This window comes from Salvia miltiorrhiza, unplaced genomic scaffold (assembly GCF_028751815.1).
Source record: "Salvia miltiorrhiza cultivar Shanhuang (shh) unplaced genomic scaffold, IMPLAD_Smil_shh original_scaffold_305, whole genome shotgun sequence".
NCBI classification, from domain to species: Eukaryota; Viridiplantae; Streptophyta; class Magnoliopsida; order Lamiales; family Lamiaceae; genus Salvia; species Salvia miltiorrhiza.
In genome coordinates, this window is record NW_026651524.1 from 454,152 (window position 1) to 478,755 (window position 24,604).

At 33.7% G+C, this 24,604-nt stretch overlaps 2 protein-coding genes across 4 annotated transcripts; one reads left to right on the forward strand and one right to left on the reverse strand.

Annotated features, from left to right (window-relative positions):
• Positions 1-7,884: 7,884 nt before the first annotated feature.
• LOC131004033 (uncharacterized) lies at positions 7,885-16,242 on the reverse strand. The gene is made up of 14 exons (XM_057930602.1): positions 15,844-16,242; positions 14,714-14,796; positions 13,696-13,854; positions 12,939-13,158; positions 11,454-11,540; positions 11,227-11,366; positions 10,591-10,671; positions 10,271-10,335; positions 9,995-10,170; positions 9,566-9,696; positions 9,387-9,474; positions 8,966-9,182; positions 8,732-8,838; positions 7,885-8,614 (listed from the first exon to the last, which is right to left on the reverse strand). Exons 1-14 carry the CDS (start codon positions 16,009-16,011, stop codon positions 8,111-8,113), a joined length of 2,226 nt encoding a protein of 741 aa, XP_057786585.1. The 5' UTR covers positions 16,012-16,242; the 3' UTR covers positions 7,885-8,110.
• A 4,453-nt stretch (positions 16,243-20,695) lies between these two features.
• On the forward strand, positions 20,696-24,604 carry LOC131004034 (histone H3.3). 3 transcript variants are annotated; one of them, XM_057930603.1, is made up of 5 exons: positions 20,696-20,902; positions 23,325-23,414; positions 23,505-23,581; positions 23,999-24,089; positions 24,184-24,604. In XM_057930603.1, exons 1-5 carry the CDS (start codon positions 20,867-20,869, stop codon positions 24,352-24,354), a joined length of 465 nt encoding a protein of 154 aa, XP_057786586.1. In that variant the 5' UTR covers positions 20,696-20,866; the 3' UTR covers positions 24,355-24,604. The 3 variants fall into 3 exon arrangements, with proteins under 3 accessions (XP_057786586.1, XP_057786588.1, XP_057786589.1); XM_057930605.1 differs by lacking the exon at positions 20,696-20,902 and adding an exon at positions 22,395-22,610 and having other exon boundaries at positions 23,323-23,414; XM_057930606.1 differs by lacking the exon at positions 20,696-20,902 and adding an exon at positions 22,395-22,604 and having other exon boundaries at positions 23,323-23,414.

Sequence of the window (24,604 nt, forward strand, 5' to 3'; positions counted from 1 at the left end):
ACATGTTTAATGGGTTTTAATTAGAGACTAATTATGTCACAAAATGAAAATAGGTCAATTTTATTGGAACAGTCCAAAAAGAAAAACATGCCAAGATTATTGGAACTGTGAAAGTTGTAAAGATAATAATAAGTGAAATTATTTCTAAAAATATATTAAAAAGGTGTTTTGGGGATTGATGAAAAAATAAATAAAGAAAAAAAGCTAATTCTCTTGTGCGACCGTCGCACAGGTGTGCGACGGGTATACCCGGCCCAAACCCGCCCTCCTGACCCGCGTGGGTTTGACCCATACTCATAATTATTACATTTGTTTATAATAATGGTTACTTTTAATAAACACAATATATACATTTGTTCATATAAATGTATATTGATATGTATAATATTTTATATTGAATGAAGGTAAAGATTTATATTAATATAAGTATACATTTGTGCGACCAAATGTATATCTTATGCTTATTAAAAGTAAATACTCCTATTAGGGTTTAATGTTCAGACTTAGGGTTTAGTCTTCACCTATTAGGGTTTAGTGTTCACGCTTAGGGTTTAGGGTTTAGTTTATAGAATTTAGGGTTTAGAAAATATAATACTATATATTAAATGAAGAAAAATACCTATATTTATATAAGTATACATTTGTGCGAACAAATGTATATTTCATGCTTATTAAAAGTAATAATTATTATAAACAAATGTAATAATTTAGGATTTAGGATTTCGGGTCTGGATTGCGGGCCGGGTCAGGCGCGGGCCGATGCGGACCCGTCGCACACTGTGCGACGGTCGCACCCAAGACCAGCCCAAGAAAAAATGTTTCAAAGATATATGTAACATAAATTTTAAGAAAAATAAATGAGCCCACTTTGCCGTGCTCGTTTATTTTTGGATAATAAGCGGAAAAAAAATTATAAGTGAAAGGAAAATACTGGAAAGAAATACAAGGGCAAAAATAAAAAGTAATACTTCTTTCGTCTCATTAGTAATGTTTCACTATTTTTGGGCATGAAAATTAAAAATAGTGTAATTAGTGTATATAGTAAAGTTTATCAAATATATTTAAAAATTATTTTTAATAAGTTTGAATATGAAGTGGGATGGGTCCATTATTTAATAGTAATATTATAAATAATCGATTTTTTATTATTATTAAAAATAGTATAGAAGTATTATTAATGGAGGAATAGTACTCCCTCTATCTACGAAATTTATGCCATAATTATTTTTTTCGTCTGTCCATAAAAATTATGTCATATTTATTTTTAATAGTAGGATCCACATTATTTTAGTCATATTTAAAATGAAATTCTTACTCTACTAATAATTTTATTAATATTTTATTAAAATTGGTGTCAAAAGTAAAGCGATATACTACTCCGTATATTTCATGGAGAAACATGCTAATTGAGATGTTAGCAATGCAATGGAGTGAATGATAAAATAGGTGGATAGTGAGCGAAAAATAGACCCTTCAAAGGTGGGTCCCTTTCATCAGTCATGCTCAGATCCCAATGCAACTTATCATTCCTGATTCCTGCAACTTTTTTTTCTTCTTTATTTCTTTTTCATTTTCTTTTTTTAACTATTTTTTATGGTTTTCTTTGTGTCTATAGTTTGCAGCCTTGGATATGGCTTGAGCCGGCATCCTATTCCACCATTTTATCTATACTACTACTTCTCTTGGTTCCTCAAATAACTTTATAATAGGAGACGATACAAATTTTTTTTAAAAATTATTAAGTGTATTAATTATGAAAAAAATATTATAATTAATATTAAAAATAATGAAAATATGTTATAATTAATATTGAGAATGGTGAAAGGTTAAAAAGTAATAATAAATAAAGTATTATTAGTGGTGGGTTAATATCCCAAAATGGATAGAAAGTTATTTGAGAGACGTTCCTAAGACTATATTTACTAATGACCGCACAATCGGTCGTGGGAATAAAACAAAATTTTAAAACAAAAAAAAATGATTAAAAAATTGCAACTTTGATAACAGGTTGATGCTGCAAATTGCAGACCAACCGAAAAGATAATCTTTTTAATCAAATAAATAGTTGAGACTTGGTTTTATTAAAAGATTGGGTTGTTGAGGTCATTGATAAAAATAGTCTAAAAGAAAATATAGGAAGTTATTTAAGAGACGGAGGGAGTATGCCTTATGTTACATGGATCACGATATGTTTATTTATTTTTAAATTTTATAAAAAATTAAAATATTACTCCCTCCATCCCGGCTTTTGGTATCCAGTTGAGAACGGCACGAATTTTAATAAAGTGATTGATGTGTTGTGAGTGGAATAAGGGTCCCACATTTTATGTGATAGTTAAAATAATTAAAGTGGAGTAAGGGTCTCACCTACTTTTACTAAAAATAGAAATGGATACCAAAATGTGGGACGGCCAAAAAAGGAAAGTTGGATACTAAAAGTTGGGACGGAGGGAGTATTATTTATGAGTTAGATTAATTAGTAACAAAATAATTATATTAATTTAAATATTAGTACTAGATTTAAAATAGTGTATAATACAATATTATATAATTAAATTTAATGAGTATTGTATAATAATTAAATAGATATAACAATTACTATTATATTTATAGATTGTGAAGTAAATAATTTAAGTCAATTAATCTCATTTTGAACAAATAACAAACCATCAATATAATAAAATTAATAGCCGTCATTTAATATAACAATTTTGGACTTTCAAAAATCAAATTGTATTATTATTAAAAGGTCAAATCTAAATAGTCCAAAACTAATTAAGCAATCGGGAAATTACGAATAATATAAAAAGAAAAATATAACGACAAATATGTTTATATAAATAAATAAAGTACACATAATTAGATAAATCTATATAATAGTATTTAAATTCTAATTTTAAGATATATAACTAATTTTTTATTTACAAATTCATATTAAAATTTACACAAATTTCAATCTCCTTAATTGCAATAAAAATTACTACTATAATTTTAAAATCTTTATGTTTAAAATAATTATAATTAAATAATCATGTAATGTCTTTCTAAGGGAAAAAATGATATTCCCTCCATCTTATAAGAATGTGCACTTTTTTCTATGTTGGGACGTCCCACAAGAATGTGCATTTGCTCTTTATTTCTTACTTTTACTTTATAATAAAGTGGATCACTTTCTCCACTCCCAATACACTTATCTAACATTTTATTAAACTCATGTCACTAAAAGTGATGCACACTCTTATGGAACCGAGGGAGTATCTTCTTATCTTTTCACCAACAAAATGAAAAAAAAAATTATTATGTTCAACACTAGAGATAAATGATAGCAAACAAAAATTAACTTTGACATTTTGGATGATCATAACTTATTTAGAAATTTATTTTTTATAACTTTTAATCGAAAAATCTTGTTATCGGTTAACCGATTAACCGAAATTTCGATACGGTTACGATTATAACCGAACCCGTTTTATGACCTCTATACGACTGACATTGGACAGAGACAAAGAAATCGATCATCGGAAATGCATCTTCAAACTGAAAATTACTATTCCACAACAATTCTTTCAAACACACAGAGCCACAACAGATGTGTCTGCACTCGGCGGGCCAAGTGGTGCAGACTATGAAGCTCTTTAGCATGAATGATAATTGTAGAAAAGTCTCCATCTTTGTCGATCTCTCGTGAGGTAGCAAGAAAAATGGGGATCGTCGGAGTAAGTACTCAAAAATGAATCATTTTGGCTGTTGTTTGATTTAAATGAATATTAGATTTTTGATTATTTTTACATGATTACAGTCTTTTCCTTGAAATGGGAATGTGGAATTACATATGTTTATCAAATATATATGTTCCCTACTTATGTATTGAGACCTCGAGTTTCACTATGTAGACTTTGATTTGAACTTAGGAAGTGTTGCGCATAATCTCTCCTATATCATGTTGAAACACAGAAAATGAGTTTAATCTCGTTGTCAAATTATATTTATTATAAGATGAATCTTATATACGATGAACAAGAGTATTATTTTGAAAATTCATATTTATCATTAAGTACTATCTCATACAAGTAATATCATAATTATTATTAGAAAAAATCAATATTTCCTATTAAATATTTCATAGTATTTCCTATTAAGTAATTCAATATGCTTGCTATTATGAGAAGTCATATTTATTATAAAAAGTCATATATGCTATTAGAAAAGGTCATATTTGCTGTTAAATGATTTTATATTGCTTGCTATTATGAAAAAATCATATTCCCTCTGTTCCATAAGATAGTATCACTTGGGGATAACACGAGTTTTAAGAAAAAATAGTTGGTAAATAATGTATTTCGTGAAAATGAATGATTGTGGTTGAATTGATTGTGGGATATATAAATATGAGTGGTTGTGGTAACAAAATAAGGTGGAGCCATGTCCCAGAATAGAAGTAATATTTTTTTATGGGACGGACAAAAATGAAAAATGCAATACTTTCTTATAGGACGAAGGAATTATTTGCCATGAGCGAAAGTCATATAAACTATTAAAATGGTAAATCAGCACTACAGAAATGACTGGAAATGTTGTGATCAAATAAAGAGCTTCACATCCTTACAATAACAAGTTGATAATCACTTGACAACCACTTGGCTGTAAGTACACAATTCATTGAAAATTGAAACCAGAAAGCACTATGAAATATGGTATTAAAATTGATAACAAAAAACATTATAGTTAAAAATGATATAAAAACTTTGAAACCCTTCTGCTAGTAATCACCAACATGAAGCAGTAAATAATATGGCCTTTGACAAAAAAGAGAGGATATTCTAACCAGCAATATGGGACTTATGGAACCCTATCTATGTACAGGTTCATGAACTACATCTACCTGGCCTCCATCACCAATAAAAGAATTCTTATTTCCCTCCCTCCCTCTTTTCTATTTCTAATCACCCTCCACCAAAAAAGTGAATAGACAGCAAAAACATAAATGATGTGATAGAGAGACATAAGAGCATCCGCATTGGTGTTACATGATAGCTTACATGATAGCTTACTTTATGAGGGGGATCACATGGTATAAAGAAGTTGCATTGAGGTTACATGATAGCTTACATGATAGTTTTAGTTTTGATTTTTCCATTTTTCATTTAAGTTTAATTTCATAAATTTAAATCACACAATTTACTTCAAATTTAAATTGCATTAATTTTGAAATCCTAAAAATTACATAAAACTTAATAAAATAAAAACAAATCCTACAAATAACTATTCCGGCCCTAGAGGTCTGAAACGTGCCCAAACATGCTCCATCAAATCATATTGGAGCGCGACGTGCAATTGCCTATCTCGGAGAAGGGTATCTCTTTGCACACATTCCTCGAATGAAACTGGGGTTGCTCGACCACTCTCCGTCGAGTCACTGCTAGACGCCCCATGTCCCGCGTCGTCATCTCTCCAATTGGTTGCTCCTTCACCTTCGTGCTCCACAATCATGTTGTGGAGAATGATGCAACACAGCATGATGTCCCGGAGGTGCTCCAGGTACCAATTCCGCGCAGGACTACGAATGATTCCCCACCGAGCTTGAAGGACTCCAAAGGCACGTTCGACATCCTTTCGTGCGGTTCTTGCATCTTCTTGAACCTCGCCTCCTTCTGATTTGTCGCCATCGGTGGACTCTTGACGAAGCAACGCCACTCCGGATATATGCCGTCGCATAAGTAGTAGCCCATCTGGTGGTAGCGATGGTTCGCCTGAAAGAGCACAGGCGGGGCAGTTCCATCCAACACGTCGGCGAAGAGAGGCGACTGGTTGAGAACGTTGATGTCGTTGTTCGAACCAGCGACACCGAATAAGGCATGCCAAATCCACAGATCGTGGGATGCAACGGCCTCCAAGATCAAGGTTGGCTCCCCTTGATCACGGCGTGTATATGCGCCGTGCCACGCCTTAGGGCAATTCTTCCACCCCCAATGCATACAATCAAGACTCCCGAGCATCCCAGAAAATCCGTGTCGCGCCTCGTGCATCTGGGTAAGGCGTGTTATGTCCTCCGGCGTTGGACGGCACAGATAATGGGCTCCAAAAGCCCGGATGACCGCCTTGCAGAACTTCTTGAGGCATACACTCCCGGTGGAGTCGGCGACTTTGAGATACTCATCAAAAGTATCCGTACTGACACCGGTGGCTAACTGACGGATAGCCGACGTGCATTTCTACAACGGGGAGAGAGAGTCCCGACCTATTGCATTAGTGGTCATCTGAAAGTAAGTATCTTCACCTTGAACAGCCTCGACAATGCGCAAGAACAGCTCCTTTTGCATTCGAAAACGCCGTCGGAAAATTGTAAGTCCGTACGTCGGATTGTCGTTGAAGTAGTCTTGCATAAGACGTAGATGGGCTTCCTCTCGATCACGGTGGATGTAAGACCGGGGACGTTTCACACGTCCCGCCTCCGGCGCCGGCTGGGCGTAGATGTGAGCAAGCAATTGTTTCTGCAACTCTATCTCCTCCATGATCGCGTGAGCAACACCGTCGGATGAATCAGACGAAGAACCGTGGTCGAATTCCGCCATTGTCGGAAGAAAAAAGAAGAAAATGCTTGAAGTGTAGATTGAAAGATGAGAATTGTGGAGTGAAAGTGAGGAAGAAGAAGGAGGAAGATGGAATATAAAGAGAAAAAAAAATTTAAAAAATATATATTCGAACGGTCAAATTTGACACGGAAACCGAGGCAGTCAAAGCTGCCTTCAAATTCAAAATTCAAATATTCAATTTTTTTTAATAGGCGCGTGTAATTTTCAACGGTTGTGAGGGCTACATGATAGAACGTGTAGCCCTCGTGTAAGTGTGGGCTGCATCGGCTTACACGATAGCAGCCTTACACGAGTAGGCTGCTATCGTGTAACCGATGCAGATGCTCTAAGACTATATTTATCAACAACCCATCTTAATCAATTCTTTCATAAAAAAAATCTTTACTCTCTCTTTCACATACACAACCTATATAATTCAACAATTTTTATGTTTTATCAGAAGACTATATTTATCAATAATCTTTACCAATTCAATCTTTTAATAAAATAAATAATTTCTCTTTCTTCAACACATACAATCTATAATTTAATTAAATTCTACAATTTTTGCTATATAAGGAAATAGAGAAAAACTTTTACTATATAAGGTAATGTATCAAAATAGTTGAAACGATTCAAAACGAAATACGAATCAAGATAGTTGGGGCAGAGGGAGGGAGTATTTGTATTCTTTGTTTCCATAAAATCAGAACACCTTAACATACATTTGAACAGAGAAGTATGAGAATTTATGAAACAGTATTTCACCATATATGCGAAGTTATTATTGCTTTTTGGACATTCCAAATCATCCACAAGCGAGCCTTCTTTTAAAATGATATTTTAAATCCCTGGCAACTACTCGAAAAAACAAGTACTGCTAGTCAAATATTCTTTTTCAGTTATGGAAGTCAACATTGAAAACCCATCATTAGATGAAGTTATAAAGATGGGCAGGTTCAATTGAACGATTTTGAAAACTACAGCTTCATGATATTCTATATAAGTATTTACTTTGTGGATATCCATGAAAAGAGACTGGTTTTGAATTATGTATTCATTACTACAACATTTATTCAAATTTAATTTATTTACAGCAGTTTCTGCACATATTCTATCTATGAGAAATTTTACAACTAGGCACTCTTATTTTGTTCTGGTAATGCTAGCTTTGATTATTATCCAGTAATTCCATAGTTTTATTCCAACAGGCAAAAATATAATAAATAAAATGAATAATAAAGCCAGCTCTGAAGTAATACATTCTATTAGTCAGAAAAGAAGCATCCAGAAATTTGAAATGCACAGAAAATTGAAAAGCATCACCTGCCTGATAAAGACTATGATAAAGCCAACAATGTAATGTGACATACAACATTAGTGGTACATTAAGAATTGTTTAGGGGGTTACAATAATGATAATACTTCCAAAAATGGGTTAAAACCCCTGTTCAAAGTATATGTACATTTCGTTGGCTTTGCTTTTGCTTGTATTTGGTATATCTATAACAATGCTGAGAGTCTTGTACAGGATGGTGTTACCTGTTTGGCCGTGAAGCTTCGATTTCATGGTCGTCATCATCCTCATGACGGGAGAAACCTCCATCTTCAGCTGGTCGTTTCAATCTCTGAAATATCTCATCTAGGGATTCCGAGGACGAAGCGCGTGATAACATCATGTGTCCTGGTTCCTGCGCCTGACGCAGAGGTATAAACTTTTTAGCTTCTATGTTGGCCTTAAAATTTTGAAAACCTTGTTTCATTGACGCCCACTTTGAAGCTAAACCAGAAGGGGCGCTGCTGTTAGAAGACTGAGAGTTGGCAGCATCGAGCAACGAGACTTTAGCAGAGGCAATACTCTCGACTGGCTTCTTGTTGGATCCTGATTTGCTTAGTTCTCTCATCGAAGCATACTTGGTACTTATTGCTTCTTTGCTCCCAGAATATTTCTGGGTTTCATCTTTTCTAGACGGCCTTGACGAACTCCCTTTCATATCCTCCTTGCTAAACTCAGATTTCGCCTTCAATTCAAGAGTATGGTCCTGAAATATTTGCCATTGATTTCAAACATCACAATTATGAAAAAAATACACCAATGATACAATCGGAGGTGCACTTTTCAGCACACTAATGATCGCGATTGGAAAAAGGTCACATACTTTGTTGTGGCTGCCGGTTTCAAGATCCAAGCTCACGTCATTAAAATTTCGAGCCAATGGAATAACATGTTCACCAACTATGCGCCCTTGTTCAAGCCAGGTTCTTTCTGCGAAAGTAATTAAATTTGGCATGAAGATATTACTATTCTTCCTACAGGTGAAATACACACGAAACAGTACTATTCAAAAATTGGCATGTAAAGTGCATGAAGCTACCTACAGTGACAAGCATACCTTTCTGCAGTATAAGCAAACCAGATGGATCAAACCCATCAACATCATCGGATTCTTTTACAAGAAGTCTAAAAATCTTCCAATTGCCAAAGAAGCTGATGATCCTGTCAAAGAAGTTGCTTGCGACAAGAATTGTATAGATAACCATAGTAAGGGGGTACACTTCGTTAAATCCAGTCCCGAAGAAAGATACAGCATAATTAATTGTTCCCATCCGCTGCATCATTTTCAACCCAAATCAAACGTGTAACATATATTTGCAGTCATGAAAATACAATTCTTGTAGCACGAAGGATGTTAAACGTTATTAAAAATAATCAAACATTGTCGACGTATGAATCAACTTATAAAGAGAAAAAGAATAATTCAGTAAGATGCACGCAAATTTATATGTAGCCAAAACATATGAAAGAAAGTTCACCCGCTCAAAAAATGTTGTCTTGCCCTCCCCGAGACTGATGAGATTAAGAAAATTATATGAAATCGGAGGTGCATAACGAGCAACCAACCTGACAGGCAGATCAAGAAATCAACTATTAATTGCATGGGAGACTAAACACATGATATAAAGCATACAATTGATGTACTATAGAAACATACGAGCATATCATTAACAAGCTAACAGCGCTCGTCTGTCTGGGTGTAAATGAGTAAAACATTAGCCTTCCGACTTTGAACAATGAGTAATATGTGCAAAGACACATGTACATCAAGGGTACAAATGCAAAGACCTGCAAGATAAAAATTGAAATGATTACTATATGAGAGCTACACATGAACCATGTGCTTGGAAATTCGTAGAGCATGAAGATTGTTTTACATAAAATTGTATGCACCAATTATCACTGTCATGTAATTCAAATGGTAAATTTGTTGGTTCTCAGGTAATACTGTATGCCAACAATAATTACAGCCTCAGCATCAGATAATACTAAGGTGTCGCATCCTACTGATGATGTTTGAACAATTTGGTTCAAAATAATAACTGCAATCTTTAATGAAACTTGGTAATGTAGTCCGATTACATACCTGCACAAGAACCTCTTGATCTCCCACATGCTTTATAAGAATAGAAAATAGAGATAAATCAACTCCACTAGCTAGCATAGTAGCCTCAGCCAGTAGTATGGCAGCTGACATGCAACCAAGAATGACAGCCAAAAGTTTTTCCAGTTGCTTTCGTAAGATACAGCGCCATACTAGTTCTGGGGGAGCAAGAAGAGAAACAATGATCAGGTTCTTAGAACCTAGCTTAATGTATTGCACTTCATGACTCAATGGACGTCACCAAAGAACAAATATTACCTGCCATGTCGAGGAAGGACCCAAGTCTACCAGTGCGTTCCGATCTGAAGCTTGAGATAAACTTCCTGTGTTACATAAAAATTCCACACATCAACCTTAAATGGACAAGAAATATGAAATGGAAACATGAGCTTATGTATCTAAGCAAACCATAGCTGATTACAGATAGGCTTAGGATCAATTAACTCAAAGGGCAACTTAGTTGCCACCTCAAGAATGCTTGTCTATCCCCCAGTGTTCATTTCAAAACAGAAGCAACAGAATTAAAGTTCATTTGGTTCATCATATCAGCGCAGAATTAGGAAGAGGAATGAGCGAACCATCCAGTAATACTGCGCCTTTCGTAATTCTTTATTGTGTCCTCCAATTCAAGAGCCTCCGTGACATAACTCAGGTACTCACTGTAAATAAAGCAACATATAAGAACATATAATGTTTAGCTAGTTAATATTCAAACTAGCTAGCCTACATATGATAGCCAAATCTGAGAATGACAAGTATTATCCTAGTAGATAAATTAAGGAACTTTGAGGCACTAATATATGAAGAGTACAATCACATAAAAGATTAAAGGAGGAGATAAGTACTGGACATCTTAAAGGAAGCCTTTTTAAAGTAGAAATCATTTTTTAATATTAACATCTCAAGTTAAGCAACCATACGAAAACGCTTCTTAGGTCAATAATGAAAAGGGTATACAAATTTTCATTTATACTCTCGTATATTGGAGCATTTATTTTCCAGACACATGGATTAATGACTAAATAAGTAAATCCAATCATAAGAACCAATCTTGAAGAAGCCGGTGTTAAGACAAATTATAACAAACAAGGGCTTTTTGATATAAAAATGACAAATAGTCAATTAAAGCACAAAGGAACAAATTGAATTGCACAGTATCATATAGAACCATATGGCATCCTAATTTACATAATATCCTGCAAAGATAGTGGTACCTTTTACATCGGTAATACTCCTCTCGTGCTGCTCGAAGATGGCGCCTAAGTGTAGCCATTGATTTCTCATCAGTATCATAGTCCATGTCATTTTCTCCCAACTGACCCCCTTGTGGCTTGAAGGAAGGATCTTCCTTGAACTGCAGATAGAAAATCAAATTAAAATTCCTATAATGGATAATATTATGAAATGGTGTTTCGATGGAAGCTGTGCAAGAAAAATGTACCATCTGCACTAACATATTGTCAATAACATCCATACAAGGTCTTAGCGGATCGCGCTTGGTCATCTGTTTTGAAGTAGCCTGAGCAACCTATTAAATCCAAATGAAAAACAGGAGTTAGGGGAGACATACCTTATGAACAGGAAGAAAATAAAAGGCAAGAAAAACTAGACCTTGTAACTTTAATATACAAAATATTTTTCTGCTACGGGTGAAAGTACAAAAATCTAAATATATTTCTTTCAAGAAAGTTATTGAAATGCATAATTAGAGACCGTGTTTTCAGTGTTTAATAAACTTTACTTTTCAGGAAACCGTGTTTTCAGTGTTACTAAAATTGATTAATGCAGCTCTTAAGCTAGTGAGGTGGGATCTTAGATTGATTTGTTGGTGTTGATTTAATGTATCATTTGGCTGATATTTATCTGGAGGGGGGAAAATTTTACCTGGGTTCGAATACTAGAGGGAGTGAAAATTTTACTAATTTTTTTAATATCATTATTCAACACTATATACCGCCTTATTCATCACTATATATTGGCTTATTCATTAGTTTCACATCGTACGAAAAATAACGATCTCACTACAACCTAACCCTATATATATAGTGAATTTAATAGTGAATTACACATATAGTTTATCATGTTTTCATAGTTCGTAGTTCCTATTTTAATATGAGTTCGTAGCCTAACCCCATTAATCATATATATATATGTGATTCACTATTAAATTTAATGCATTTCAATAAAAAAATAAAAAATAAAAAAAATCGCCCCTAATAGAATGTGAACCCAGGTGATGCATTTATACAACAAGATAATGTATTCAACGTAGATCTTTATGTTCGAAGGACTAAGAATGATTCTCCATTCTCACAATAATTAAGGGTACTTATTTGAACCATTTCCTATATATATATATATATAAGGAGAGGTTCAAATGATAATTTTTATATAAGATGAGAATGGAGAACCATTTTCATCCCTTTGATCGTGAAGATCTATGATGAATACATCATCTTGATGGATGAATGCAACACGTGGGTTCGACTCATTAAGGGAGCAAAAATTTCTTATATTTTCCATTTTTGCTAAGTGCAGTTAATTTCACGATGAAGCAGTAACTTTAAACGTCAAAGTTCTCGGTTCTCACAATAACCAACCCATAATCGAAGGGTTGAAAATGGTTTTCCGTTCTCATTTGAACCTCTCTCTCTCTCTATATATATATATGTATATATATACATATATTTATTTATATATATACATACTCATAAAACAGAACCATTCAAGAGTTTTATCTAATACATGCTAAATGAAGAAAGTCAAGACGATTGGAGATTGAGGGAACACGATATTACATCGAGCTTTTTGAAGAGTGGAAATTGGAGATGGGTTGAAGACTTGAAGTATATGAATTGATTTAGGGCAAATGTTCCCACAACAAAAATGCTTATCAATTTATGCACGAGTGTTTAGTGATACTAACCACAATTGCATTTGATAACTCTTTATGCGCATCATCAAGTTTCACAGCTGTTTTGGCTATCTTATGCGAGAGAAACTTGTGACGAGCTGTCCAGTCAGCATTTCTCCAAATAGTTTTTGGAATCTCACTCAACCCAAAACCAAGAAGAAATGCACCAGTCACAAGTCCAAATGTGTTTGAGCACGCCATTGCCCAACCCAGTATACCTCTTCCATGAAGCCTGCCAGTGAAAAAGATCAGGGATGTTGAAACAGATACCAGCATGCCATGTTAGTGGAAATCAATTTAGCCATCTATTCTAGCATCATGCTAAGTCCACTAGTTATCTGCCAAACTAGCATCAAGAAAAAGCATTTATTTATGAGTTGCCGATTGAGAATCATTTGCCTGATGCAGTTGGTTGTTTGGTAATCTGTCATGGGACGACCCACACAAGATTAATTTTAAAAATTTACACAATACTTATTTCATAATTTTGGTGTTATATGTTTTTATCTTTATCTTAACAACACTAATTAATATTTATGCATTCAAGGTATCCATGTCATATCATATTGTATCATTAAACTTAGAATAATTAGGTACGAACCACCAACTCTATTCCAAGAAACCAATGGAAAACGGATGACCAGAACATGACAAATTTTTCAGTCAATTCCAAGACCATCATAAGTTTTCATTTAACCAAGATAATGCTAACTATTCAACTAATAACAAGAAAGAAGAAAGAAATTGAACCAAGAGAGGAAGAACGAACCAATCTTTGTGCATAGTAATGACGAGAATAAGTCCCAAAAGACCAATGGATCCCACAATTAAATAGAAGATTAAGTTTACATGTATGCTAGTCTTCAGTCTTTCTATCATATTAAAATCTCCAGCATCTTCATAACCCTGTATGAGAGGTACAGCAAGCCTGCTCAGGGAGGAAACATAGAATGATTATCTTAAGATATATCCATCAAATCATACAAAATGAGCAAAAAGCAGGAGCTGCAGGACAGAATAAGATTATAAGAATATACTCCTAATCAATTGATTTGTGTTTCGTTGCAAAATTCTTCTGAAATATAGAGATAAAAGTTTTCTATCCTAATACTTGGCCATCATCAATCCATCTTTCCTTCTTTCGAAATGGATGTGCCAAAAAAATAAAATGTTAATGGTAGTCAATACATAACCCATTTACACGTTAAATATACACAACTGTTTAGCTAAGACTATATACATGAATACATCTGTTTTCAGTAATATGCATGACTGGAACTTACTAATAAGGAAAAACTAAAACAAGACATGTCTGAGACAGTAATGATTTTTATGTATTTCTTAGGGGAAAGCACGTCACGCGATCCAGTACTCATCTTAATCATATTTTTGCAAAAGATTAATTTAAGGAACCAACAGGGAGAAGAGAGTATTGGACGTGATGTGAAACACAAAAACAGGTTTCTTTTCTAGACTTAGGCAACCAGCGCTTCCTTATTTTCTTCATCCTTCGCATTGGAATAATAGACTATCAGAAAAACTTTTGGAAATCAATCCTCGGACCTCAAAATTGAATTGCTGCATAAATGTTCGTCTAAATGAATGCACTCTAAATAAGGAAATAATTTGCAGAAAAGTGAACATTTCTACATGTAACAAATCAAAACTACGTATACAATGATCAATAAGATATTATGTTTCTTCCTATTGAGGAAGAAACACATCTGTTGGGAGTAATGCATCTACGTTTAAGCTGTACTATAGGGAAAGCATCCAAAAAGGTATACCATGTGAGCAGAAAGGTACTCCAATATGACCAACTCCAAAAGAAAGAGATGCCTGCATTACCATTACCATCACCAACTATAGTCTGCAGGCAAATAAAAAGAATAAGATACGCACAAGACTAATCCAAACTCTGCTGGTTTGGAACAAGGGATAGTAAGGGAGTGATAAACCTAGCACGTGTAATGCTTGGTTGCAAATGCAGCAAATTATGCAAGTACAAGCAACGGGACTAACTGTGACGTATTTCTGTTAATATTATATTAAAGATAAAATTATTAAATTGGAAAAACAAAAACTAAACAACTATTGATGTTATCAACCATCTTCAAGTACAGCTAATTTTTCAAAACGTATCACATACTATACAGATAAATCATACTGCTCAACCAAAGCTGTTACTTAACTGTTTTCCAAACCAGGTTTCTTAAGTACCTCTGACCATGAACAAAGCAACACATAAAGCACTGTATCTACTGAAACACAAGAATGCTTTCACTTAAAGCACACACCAACATCACAAAGTGATCCATCAAAGATTATTGAGGAACCATGGATATTCAAGTCGATGTCACAAATCATTTCTACTTGAACTCAATGTTAAGGTGCATGCCAGACAGTTTTAGCGTATCCTGAAATTTTAATCCACATGGATGTCAACTCCTATATATCTATGGTATATTTGAATATATTACTAATTTCAATGATAAAACATATATAAAAAATAAATATTCATTATTCCACAAAATCAATTTCACAGTTAATACCATCAACTCATAAACAATAGCACACAGCGAGAAATTTCAAATGCATTTCGTAGAATGAAAAAACAGCTTGCTCTATGAAATATGATCTATCTCAAATTATAGAACCAGCTACACCTACACCATCTTATCAACCAGCATCCAACCAAGCAATGCAAACAGAACAAAGCTCAATAAGAAGGATTTTTGATACAGATCATATCAAAATCATTAAAATCTAGCTCAAACCAGCTGATTAAACCATATTAATTGGCACATTTTGAAAGCATTTCCCCCAGCCACACCACCGGCACAGCCGCACACGTGCTCGTAATTCATTCGATTCTGCCGCGAAAACTCAAAATTCAGCGGAATGAACTACAATTTACCGTCCAAATGTCGGCCGGAACAAGAACGATAACCGCAATCGAGCAAAACCAAGTGTATCCCACCGTGAAGAAGACGTAGCGGGGAACGTCTGGACCGGAGAAGTATTTAAGAGTCAAAACCACCATACCTAGGGTTAATGGCAGCGAGATCAAATAAAACACCCACATCTTTCAAATTCTTCCCTCCAAAAAAATGACAATTTTTTTATTATCTTTACTGAAGAATTCGAACGATCGATCTGAATTTAAAGATAAAAATTCTGGGATTTCTTCATTTGATTTCGTTAAATTATTCGGAATTGGGAGGAGGAAATTGTTGTTGAAGAAACCCCAGTCAAAATTCCCCCTTTGCCAGAATGCTAAGAAGAAACCACCAACAGAACTCGAGATACGAACGTTGTTAATTGTAAATGGAACCTTTTGGGCTTAATTCCTCCTCTTTGATTTTGATGGGCCGGCCCAGTTTACTTGGATTGGGCTGTTTTGGCCCACATGATCTGCTTTTGTAAAATACTTTTGAAACTTGACAAGAATAATATAGCCTTCAATTTTGTATTTCATCTTAACTATGCAACTAGGAAATATAAGTACTAAACAAATGCAAATTATGACTATGAGGCCTTGCTTTAGTGGCAAAGTTGAGGTACCCAGAGACTCTCTTATAAGAGGTCTTGGGTTCAATCTCGCTTGGTGGCGATGTTTTCATACTTTAGGTAGTGATGTATTATTGTTGTATTATATTACTCCCTCCGTCCCGCTAATAATGGCACGTTTCTTTTCGGCACGGAGATTAAGGAGAAGAAAGTAAGTAGAGTTAAGGGTGTGGTCCACATATTTAAGTTTGTGATTAAGGGATTATTATTTCTATTTTATCAAATAATATGTAATTAAATGATTCATTTCCTAAAAAATCAAAATATACCAAAAATTCAATCACCTAAAAACTGATCCAGCATGCTTCACATAAACAAGTGATTCCAGAAGAAGTAACAAGAACGAGAACAAAATTGAGATCTGGTGTAGTCAAACTCAAGAATGAGATTCACCAAGCAACAATAAAAATTCTAAAAATATATCCAGAACAAATAAATTCACTACATTTTTTTAACAGTAAATTTCATCAAACACCACCAAATCAAATCCGCAAATGGAGTGTTTTAAGCATATCAATTCCTCTTCCCTCAGAGAACACATCCCTCTTAAGTAACAATGAAGGTAGTATAAACCAAAACAAGCAAAAAGTGCTAGTGAATAACAAAATTATCGCCGGACAAGGCTTGGAAGCAGGTTGGGCCTCAAATCTTGTTGAGGGCAACAATGTCGCAACTTTGGATGTACTCGTTGCAAGGCTCCACGGTGAGCTGCTCCTCTATCATAGTGTCAACAGATCCGAGAAGGTAACCGCCATATTCGATTTCGGAGAGAGGGAAGAGAAAGATGCAGAGGGAGAAGCTCTGTAGATGCGAGTAGAGAGTGAAGAGAAGCAATAAATTCACTACATTAAAGAAATCCAAGAAATTAATTCAAAATAAAAATAAAAAGAGAAATTCTTCATGGAGGCGGAGGGGAGGACGAGGGAAATCCATGAAATGGCTTCAATTTCTTCCCCAATCTTTGTCATGGAAAACCCATTGAAACCCCAGAATTTATTCCCCAATCTTTGTCAAGAACTCCACTGCTAATTCCAGCAGAGTTACTTCGATTTCTCTCTGGTTCCTGAAGCGGCCATTACCGCTGCCGTCGCCGGCGAAGCACATCAAAGCTTGGCTGAGAGAAGGCGGAGAGTGGAGCAAGATGGAAGCAAATCGTGATGGAGGAAGAGGGAAGGAAGGTGGGAGAGGAAAGGAAAGGCCAGTGAAGGAGAAGGCGGCCTTCACACCACTCCGGCGAACAACGTTCCGGCGTCCAGCAGAGAGAAGGCGGCAGAGGAGAAGGTGAGGGTGGAGGCGCAGAGAGAGAGAGAGAGCCGATAGTCTCTTTGAATTCTAGGTTTCAATTCAGATGAGAGAGAGAGACATTTTTTTGTTTTAAAGTTGTTTTAATTAGGCTTTCAATTAGGGTTTTAATTAATATTAATTGCTCCCTTATTTTTTCCAAAATAGGAAACGTGCCATCAATAGCGGGACAACCCAAAAAGGAAAACGTGCCATTATTAGCGGGACGAAGGGAGTATTTGATTGCGGCTCTATATTTCTAAGAAAATTGATTAATGAACTTAATTAATTAATTAATGTTTAATCAAATTAACTTAGACTAAATAAATCCTAATTATATACTTATTATTAAACCTTAATTAAATAATACTCTATCTCTATCCCCAAATAACTTCCTAATAAGAGGGGCACGAATTTTTAAACAAAAATGTGAAAATGTGAAAAATAAGGAATAGCGGGTATAGGGTATTCCTAAGTCCTAACCCAACCCCGATACCCGATAAAATTAGAATACGGGTCGGGTGCAGGTATTATATATGTAGTTTAGAGTATCGGGTATATTTGAATACTAATATTTTTTAATTAATAATTTATTATTTTTTATTTTAATATAATTGTCAAATTGACAAAAAAAAATTAAACAAACATATGTGATTCCCCCTGAATCCTACGTGATTTTTTTTTTCCAAATTATACTGGAATTGATTGTGTTACAGTGCATCTTAGCTAATATAATTAACGGGACCACACATTAACACTAACAATTCTGTGAGACAATTTTTCTAACATATTGTGTTGAAAATGGAAGGATCACATAAATAGCATCACCAACAAGAGATCGAGCAAGGGAAACATGATATCTACCTCATCAAATCCAAGCTAAAATCAGAAAATATGACGACAACTTTTCTACAAGAAAAAACCACTACACTATCACTCCAACACGGTGAAGTGGAGCAAAATGGTGGCACGTGGAGATGCGTGGTTAAAGGCCATGAGCCCAACTCATTTTTGTTTTTCTCCCGTTGAGTGGATGATGGATCCTATTAATTATTGCTTCCCTGCAAAAATAGCTTCAGTCATGCTTATTTGTTTTAGAGATATATGTACTTTTTATGTTTTGAGATGGTATTTTGGTATGTAAGATGAGACTTTACAAACCTTCTTGGGACTCAGTACCTCTCCTACTCTCCTATTTTTATTTTTCTTAATAAAGTTATTTACCTTTCAAAAGAAAAATTGTGGCACGTTGCTTGAAGGAAATAAAAGTAATTTGTTGCAAACAACGAGATGAATTCTTGCAGAAAGCGCCATCAATAATTTCGATCAATTTGTAATCTTTTGGAGCAACTATGCTAAAAAACGCGATAGACAACTAAGTTAATTGAGCAAAAAAATGAAGAGGTGAGAGAAAAAGGAAGAAGCATTGAGAAATGGCACGCCGCCATGAGGAGCGAGGTATCTTCGGGAAGCAAATTCAGTCATCAGCAACTGAAAATGAATGTCATTGTGATGAACAATAATAATAATAATAATAAGGGATAATTGCGTGAAAATACACAAACTTTGCCAAAAATCTATATTTGACGCGAAGTTAAGATTTTACATTTTAATACACCAACTTTCGTTGTTGTCCAAATTTGATACGACTTAATTCTTAAAAATTCAAAAAATAACCCATTTTTGTAAATAATTTTACAAAGACCCACTTATGTTATTATTTGGGACATTTAAACCAAAACAAGATATTTCCTTATGATGTTTTCTTTAACACCAAAACAAGATATTTCCTTATGATGTTTTCTTTTAATCTTTGATCCGCGCCTAAAATGGTTTAAAAGAAAACATCATAAGGAAATATCTTGTTTTGGTTTAAATGTCCCAAATTATAACATAAGTGGGTCTTTGTATAATTATTTACAAAAAGTGGTTGTTTTTTGAATTTTTAAGAATTAAGTCGTGTCAAATTTGGACAACAACAAAAGTTGGTGTATTAAAATGTAAAATCCTAACTTCGCGTTAAATATGGATTTTTGTCAAAGTTTGTGTATTTAGGTGTAATTTTCCCTAATAATAATAATAATAATAAATGTGTCATAATTATGTGATAAATATAAAATTTTAACTCATTTGGTGTGGATACAAAATATTTATATTTTGTAGTAATTCTAATTTTTCCATGATAAAGTTTAATATAATATCAATGTGGGAATAATGAATGTTTAATGTAGGAATGATGAATGACATTTTATTTAGGTAATGAATTGCTAAAGTTTAATATATTTTTAATGTGGGATAAAGAATTTAAGATAACAAAAAATAGTGAATGGAGAAGATGCCACCTAAGATTGAGGATGAATGTGGTGTCTTCAATATATAACTTATTATATAATAGATAGATTTTCATGTCCACTTGATATCACCACATGAACAGCGAATATGTTAACTAATAACTAGTGTTCACATTAAATAGAGAGAAATAATTAATGTAGATATATATAAGTTGAACTAAAATTATTTGTATTTTTTTTAAGCAAAAGACGGAGACTTGAATTAAATAACATCGACAACAACAATATCCCTCAGCCTCCTAGGGAAATTCGGAGTCCAACAATCATTTGAGAAAAGAGGTAGTCGATGAGCAGCCATATTAGCCAACCCTATACACATGCTTAATATTAAGAAAAGTAAAATTATTTGTATTTATCATACACAAAGTGTGCACATCAGATATCATGCAAAAGTTTCCCACTATCCCCTTAAGGCGGCGAATTTTGTTGGTTAATCCAACAACACAAAGATTGGACGCAACCAATATGGACATTCATTTGGCATGTGATGAAGCTTGATACCTAAACGTAAAATCATTGCCTTATTAAGTGTGTACTATGATGCAAATCAACTCCTTAATTCAGCTATATTGTTTATAAAGAGATGAAGAAACCATTTCTCATATATGGATACTTCATTAGTTTTGAGAATTATTGAAGAAAATTTTGTTTTTTGGGTTTCGAAGAGGTTGAGGGCATCATGGACTTATGTGCAGCTGCAAATTCTGAAATGGGATTTGGAAGGCCTTGACCCTAGTTATGTTATTCCAGAGAAACTCTACAGTTTTTAGTGAGGTTAGAATATGTATTATTTTATGTTTTCTTAAATCACTCAATTCTTCTTTTTCTTTTTTATATCAATTGTAACCGTCTGTCTGCTACTGCTTCCAATTATTTTCATTATTCTCATTTGTTTTCGTAATCCATATAATTTTATTTTTTATTTACCTGACAATGTTTTAATATTGCGTTTGTTATCAATACCAACGAGATATATAATTTTAGATGGCAAACTCGAGTAGCAAATCATGTGAATTCCAACTTATTCAAAGTTATGATATTTGAAAACGATATTTGATATTATATATAATAACTAAGACTCAAATCCATATACATTATAAAATTATTAAATTAAATTAATAGAAATGTGCCACTGTATATAATTTGATAATATGCACCACCTAACTAATCAGACTCGTCAAATATAATCTCACACGGATTTTATGTAAAAAAAAAAAATCAATCTTATATAGTATATAAGAATGCGAAAAACAAACCAAATGTATATCCATACTAACTACACACATAAAACGAGAAATGCATATATTGCTTCAAGAAAATAAAGGGACAAAAAAGAAGAGAAATACATATACACGCGAAAGACAAAAAAGAGAAATGCATATACACGCAAATTTATAATCTATAATATATTTAAAAAAACTTTTAAAAATCAATTTCTAAATTGAATGGAAATTTTGTAATTATAATAAAATTGAAGGTTTATTTGTAACTTTTTTTTTCTTTTTATTGTTTTTCTTTATCTTCTTATATTTTTTAGTTTATTTCTTTCTAAAATTATAAAATATTTAATATACATATCGATAAAAGTTTTAGTTTAATATAAATATTTGATTTAAAATGTAAGAGTTAGTATTTATTTAAAGATTAAAATTTTAAAATATTCCTCTCATCTCTATTTTTTTTTGAATCAATCTATATTTTAAATTATTTTCTATTTTTATTTTTAATATCAGTTTTTAGTATTGTGAAATTTTTTTATTTTTTCAATATTCAACTCAAATATAGTAATTAAATTAATTTTTGTATTATATTTGTTAATATGATTATTGAGTTGATATCAATTTTATATAAATATAAAATATACAAATATTTTTTGTGCATTGCACGGGATTCAAATGCTAGTATATATATTAAAAAATAAAAACACTCGTAATGTTTACATTGTAAATCAGAGAGCGTTCACAAATTTAAGTAAATAGGTCATTAATGTTTACAATCATTAGATAGAGAGACTTATTTACTTCAATTTGTGAAAGTTAAATAGATTCCTAATGTTCACATTATTACATGAAGAGACTTATTTATCCTAATTTATAAGTATCTAGATGTACAAAACATATCTTTAAAATTTTATTTATTTTTACTAAAGATATCAGTTACTCACTTACTTACTCTATACGCTCTTTGTTTTTTAGAACCTATTCTGTACGCTTGCTTTTAACGAAAACACAAAAAGACCCTAGATTCGTGTCTAACCGTTAAAATAAATCTAGACCATTGATTGGGTCCAGAGAAAACACAATTATCTCTGCTCAATACTGTCGGATTTTGGGCGTAACTAAACAAGAGAGTAGTTTACGATCGTCGATTCTACTTGATCACTAACAACCCTTTCAACTCCTTTTATTTACGCATCACGGCATCAGCCTCATCTATTTCAAACTTTTTATTCGCTCCCTAGATTTTAGAGAGAGAGAGAGAGAGAGGTTAGTGTCTGTTCTTCGCTCTAATCGATTTTTCTTTGGATTTCAATTGTTTTATGTTGACTTTTAGATTATTTGATCAATCGATTAGGCCTGCCTCAATTTTTGATTGGGATACACATGAGTTTGGGATTCTAGGGTTAGCATTCGATTTGGGCTTATTGTCGAAGCTGAATTAGGGTTTTATTTCATTGTCTTCATTTTATTGGATTTTAAATTTCTTATGGTTTAAATTGATTAATAATCTAATCAATCTACGGATTTCACTAGTCGTTTGTCTTAAATAGAATTCAAAGGCATTGTATGTATCGTTTTTGTACGATTTCAATCTTCTATAATTATGCTATTTTAGGGTTGGTTAGATACTCTAGTATTTTCATCTGCTCTGTCATTCATCGAACATCAGTTTAGTGAGATTCTAAGTAATTAGGTGATTATTAGACTTCGAGGTGTGATTTTGACCTGCGAACCTTGTTTCCCTCTCTGTGTACTTAGTTGTGCTCATTAGGATGACACTTTATGTTATAAATATTGAAAGGCTGCGTACTTAGCTTCTTATCAACACATGATCAATATTATAGTTAGATTTCAAGCAGCTTGACGTGTACAAGATTTTGACATTTGTTCTGGCTAGTGAAATTTCATTTTTCTACACGTTTGTATTCATCTTTTGCTTATGCTCTTCTTAATGTTTGGGGGATTCTCTTTTATAGCAATTGCATCTGTTACAAATGGCCCGTACCAAGCAAACTGCTCGTAAGTCCACTGGAGGAAAGGCTCCCAGGAAGCAACTCGCTACTAAGGTTGACCACTGGTTTAGTAATATCTGCGCACTTTAAATGCAATTAGTCTATTGCATTATAATTTTGATATAGTTTATGTAAATGGTACAGGCTGCCCGTAAGTCTGCACCAACCACTGGTGGAGTCAAGAAGCCTCACCGTTACCGCCCTGGCACTGTTGCTCTCCGGTGAGTGCCCCCTTTTATTGATTAAGAGCATTATTTGACGCAATATGTGGTTTCATAGATTGCAAATTTCGTTTACTTACTTCTGGACTAATATGCATGGTAGTTCTTGAGGTTATATATTGCCAAAAGAAGTATGTACTTTTGCTCAGTACCATTTGTAGTCCCGATACTTGCATGCAAGCATCTTTAGATAAATTTAGATTGATAATTCTTGATATAATATGATGTTGTTGGAAGTAAATGAATTGGTCCAGTACTCTGCAGTAAGATTTCTTGTTTGCATCTTTGAAGCATTTCTTTTTATGCCTACCAGTGGGTTGCTCCCACAAGGGCATTCTTTAGTTACTGTGATTATTATATGTTTTTTTTTAATTGTTCTTTGTGATTGTTGATGATTGCATTACCATTCTGACTCAGTGAAATTCGGAAGTACCAAAAGAGTACTGAGCTCTTGATCAGGAAGCTGCCTTTTCAAAGGCTTGTTCGTGAAATTGCCCAGGACTTCAAGGTGAAGTAGAGGACATTCATATATTTGTGATTTTGTCTAATTACATTTGAAATATGGATCATGACTTACTGGGAGCGTTGGCTGTTGGGTGCAGACTGATCTTCGATTCCAGAGCCATGCTGTTTTGGCACTTCAGGAGGCTGCTGAGGCTTATCTCGTGGGTCTGTTTGAGGACACAAACTTGTGTGCCATCCATGCCAAACGTGTGACCATCATGCCAAAAGATATCCAACTGGCTCGCAGGATCAGGGGTGAGCGTGCTTAGGCATGCTTGTGTTGCTTTTGCTCATATGGTGGCGAAGTTGGTCTCTTTGTTATCTGTTAAGCAAATATAGAGGTAGATAGTGTTGGCTTGTGTTCCATAATGGGATTGTTTGGTTTATGGTATGAAGGAATTATTAAATGTTGCTGTGGTTATTTTGCTGTCAAGTCATTTAGGTTTCTTGGTCACACCACTGGTGTTTGAACAATATTCTGTATTTGCATTCCAAGTAGTGAATTTGTTTTCTAGTGCA

Bases quoted from the DNA above. Each gene is read 5' to 3' on its own strand.
- LOC131004034 (XM_057930603.1), top strand. From the start codon at position 20,867: ATGTTATTCCAGAGAAACTCTACAGTTTTTAGTGAG. The intron at 23,415-23,504 runs GTTGACCACTGG...TAAATGGTACAG, and splicing joins GGAAGCAACTCGCTACTAAG to GCTGCCCGTAAGTCTGCACC. The intron at 24,090-24,183 runs GTGAAGTAGAGG...TGTTGGGTGCAG, and splicing joins AAATTGCCCAGGACTTCAAG to ACTGATCTTCGATTCCAGAG.
- LOC131004033 (XM_057930602.1), bottom strand. From the start codon at position 16,011: ATGTGGGTGTTTTATTTGATCTCGCTGCCATTAACCCTAGGTATGGTG. The intron at 13,159-13,695 runs GTTCGTTCTTCC...TTTCACTGGCAG, and splicing joins ATTACTATGCACAAAGATTG to GCTTCATGGAAGAGGTATAC. The intron at 10,336-10,590 runs GTTCGCTCATTC...TATGTAACACAG, and splicing joins AGGCGCAGTATTACTGGATG to GAAGTTTATCTCAAGCTTCA.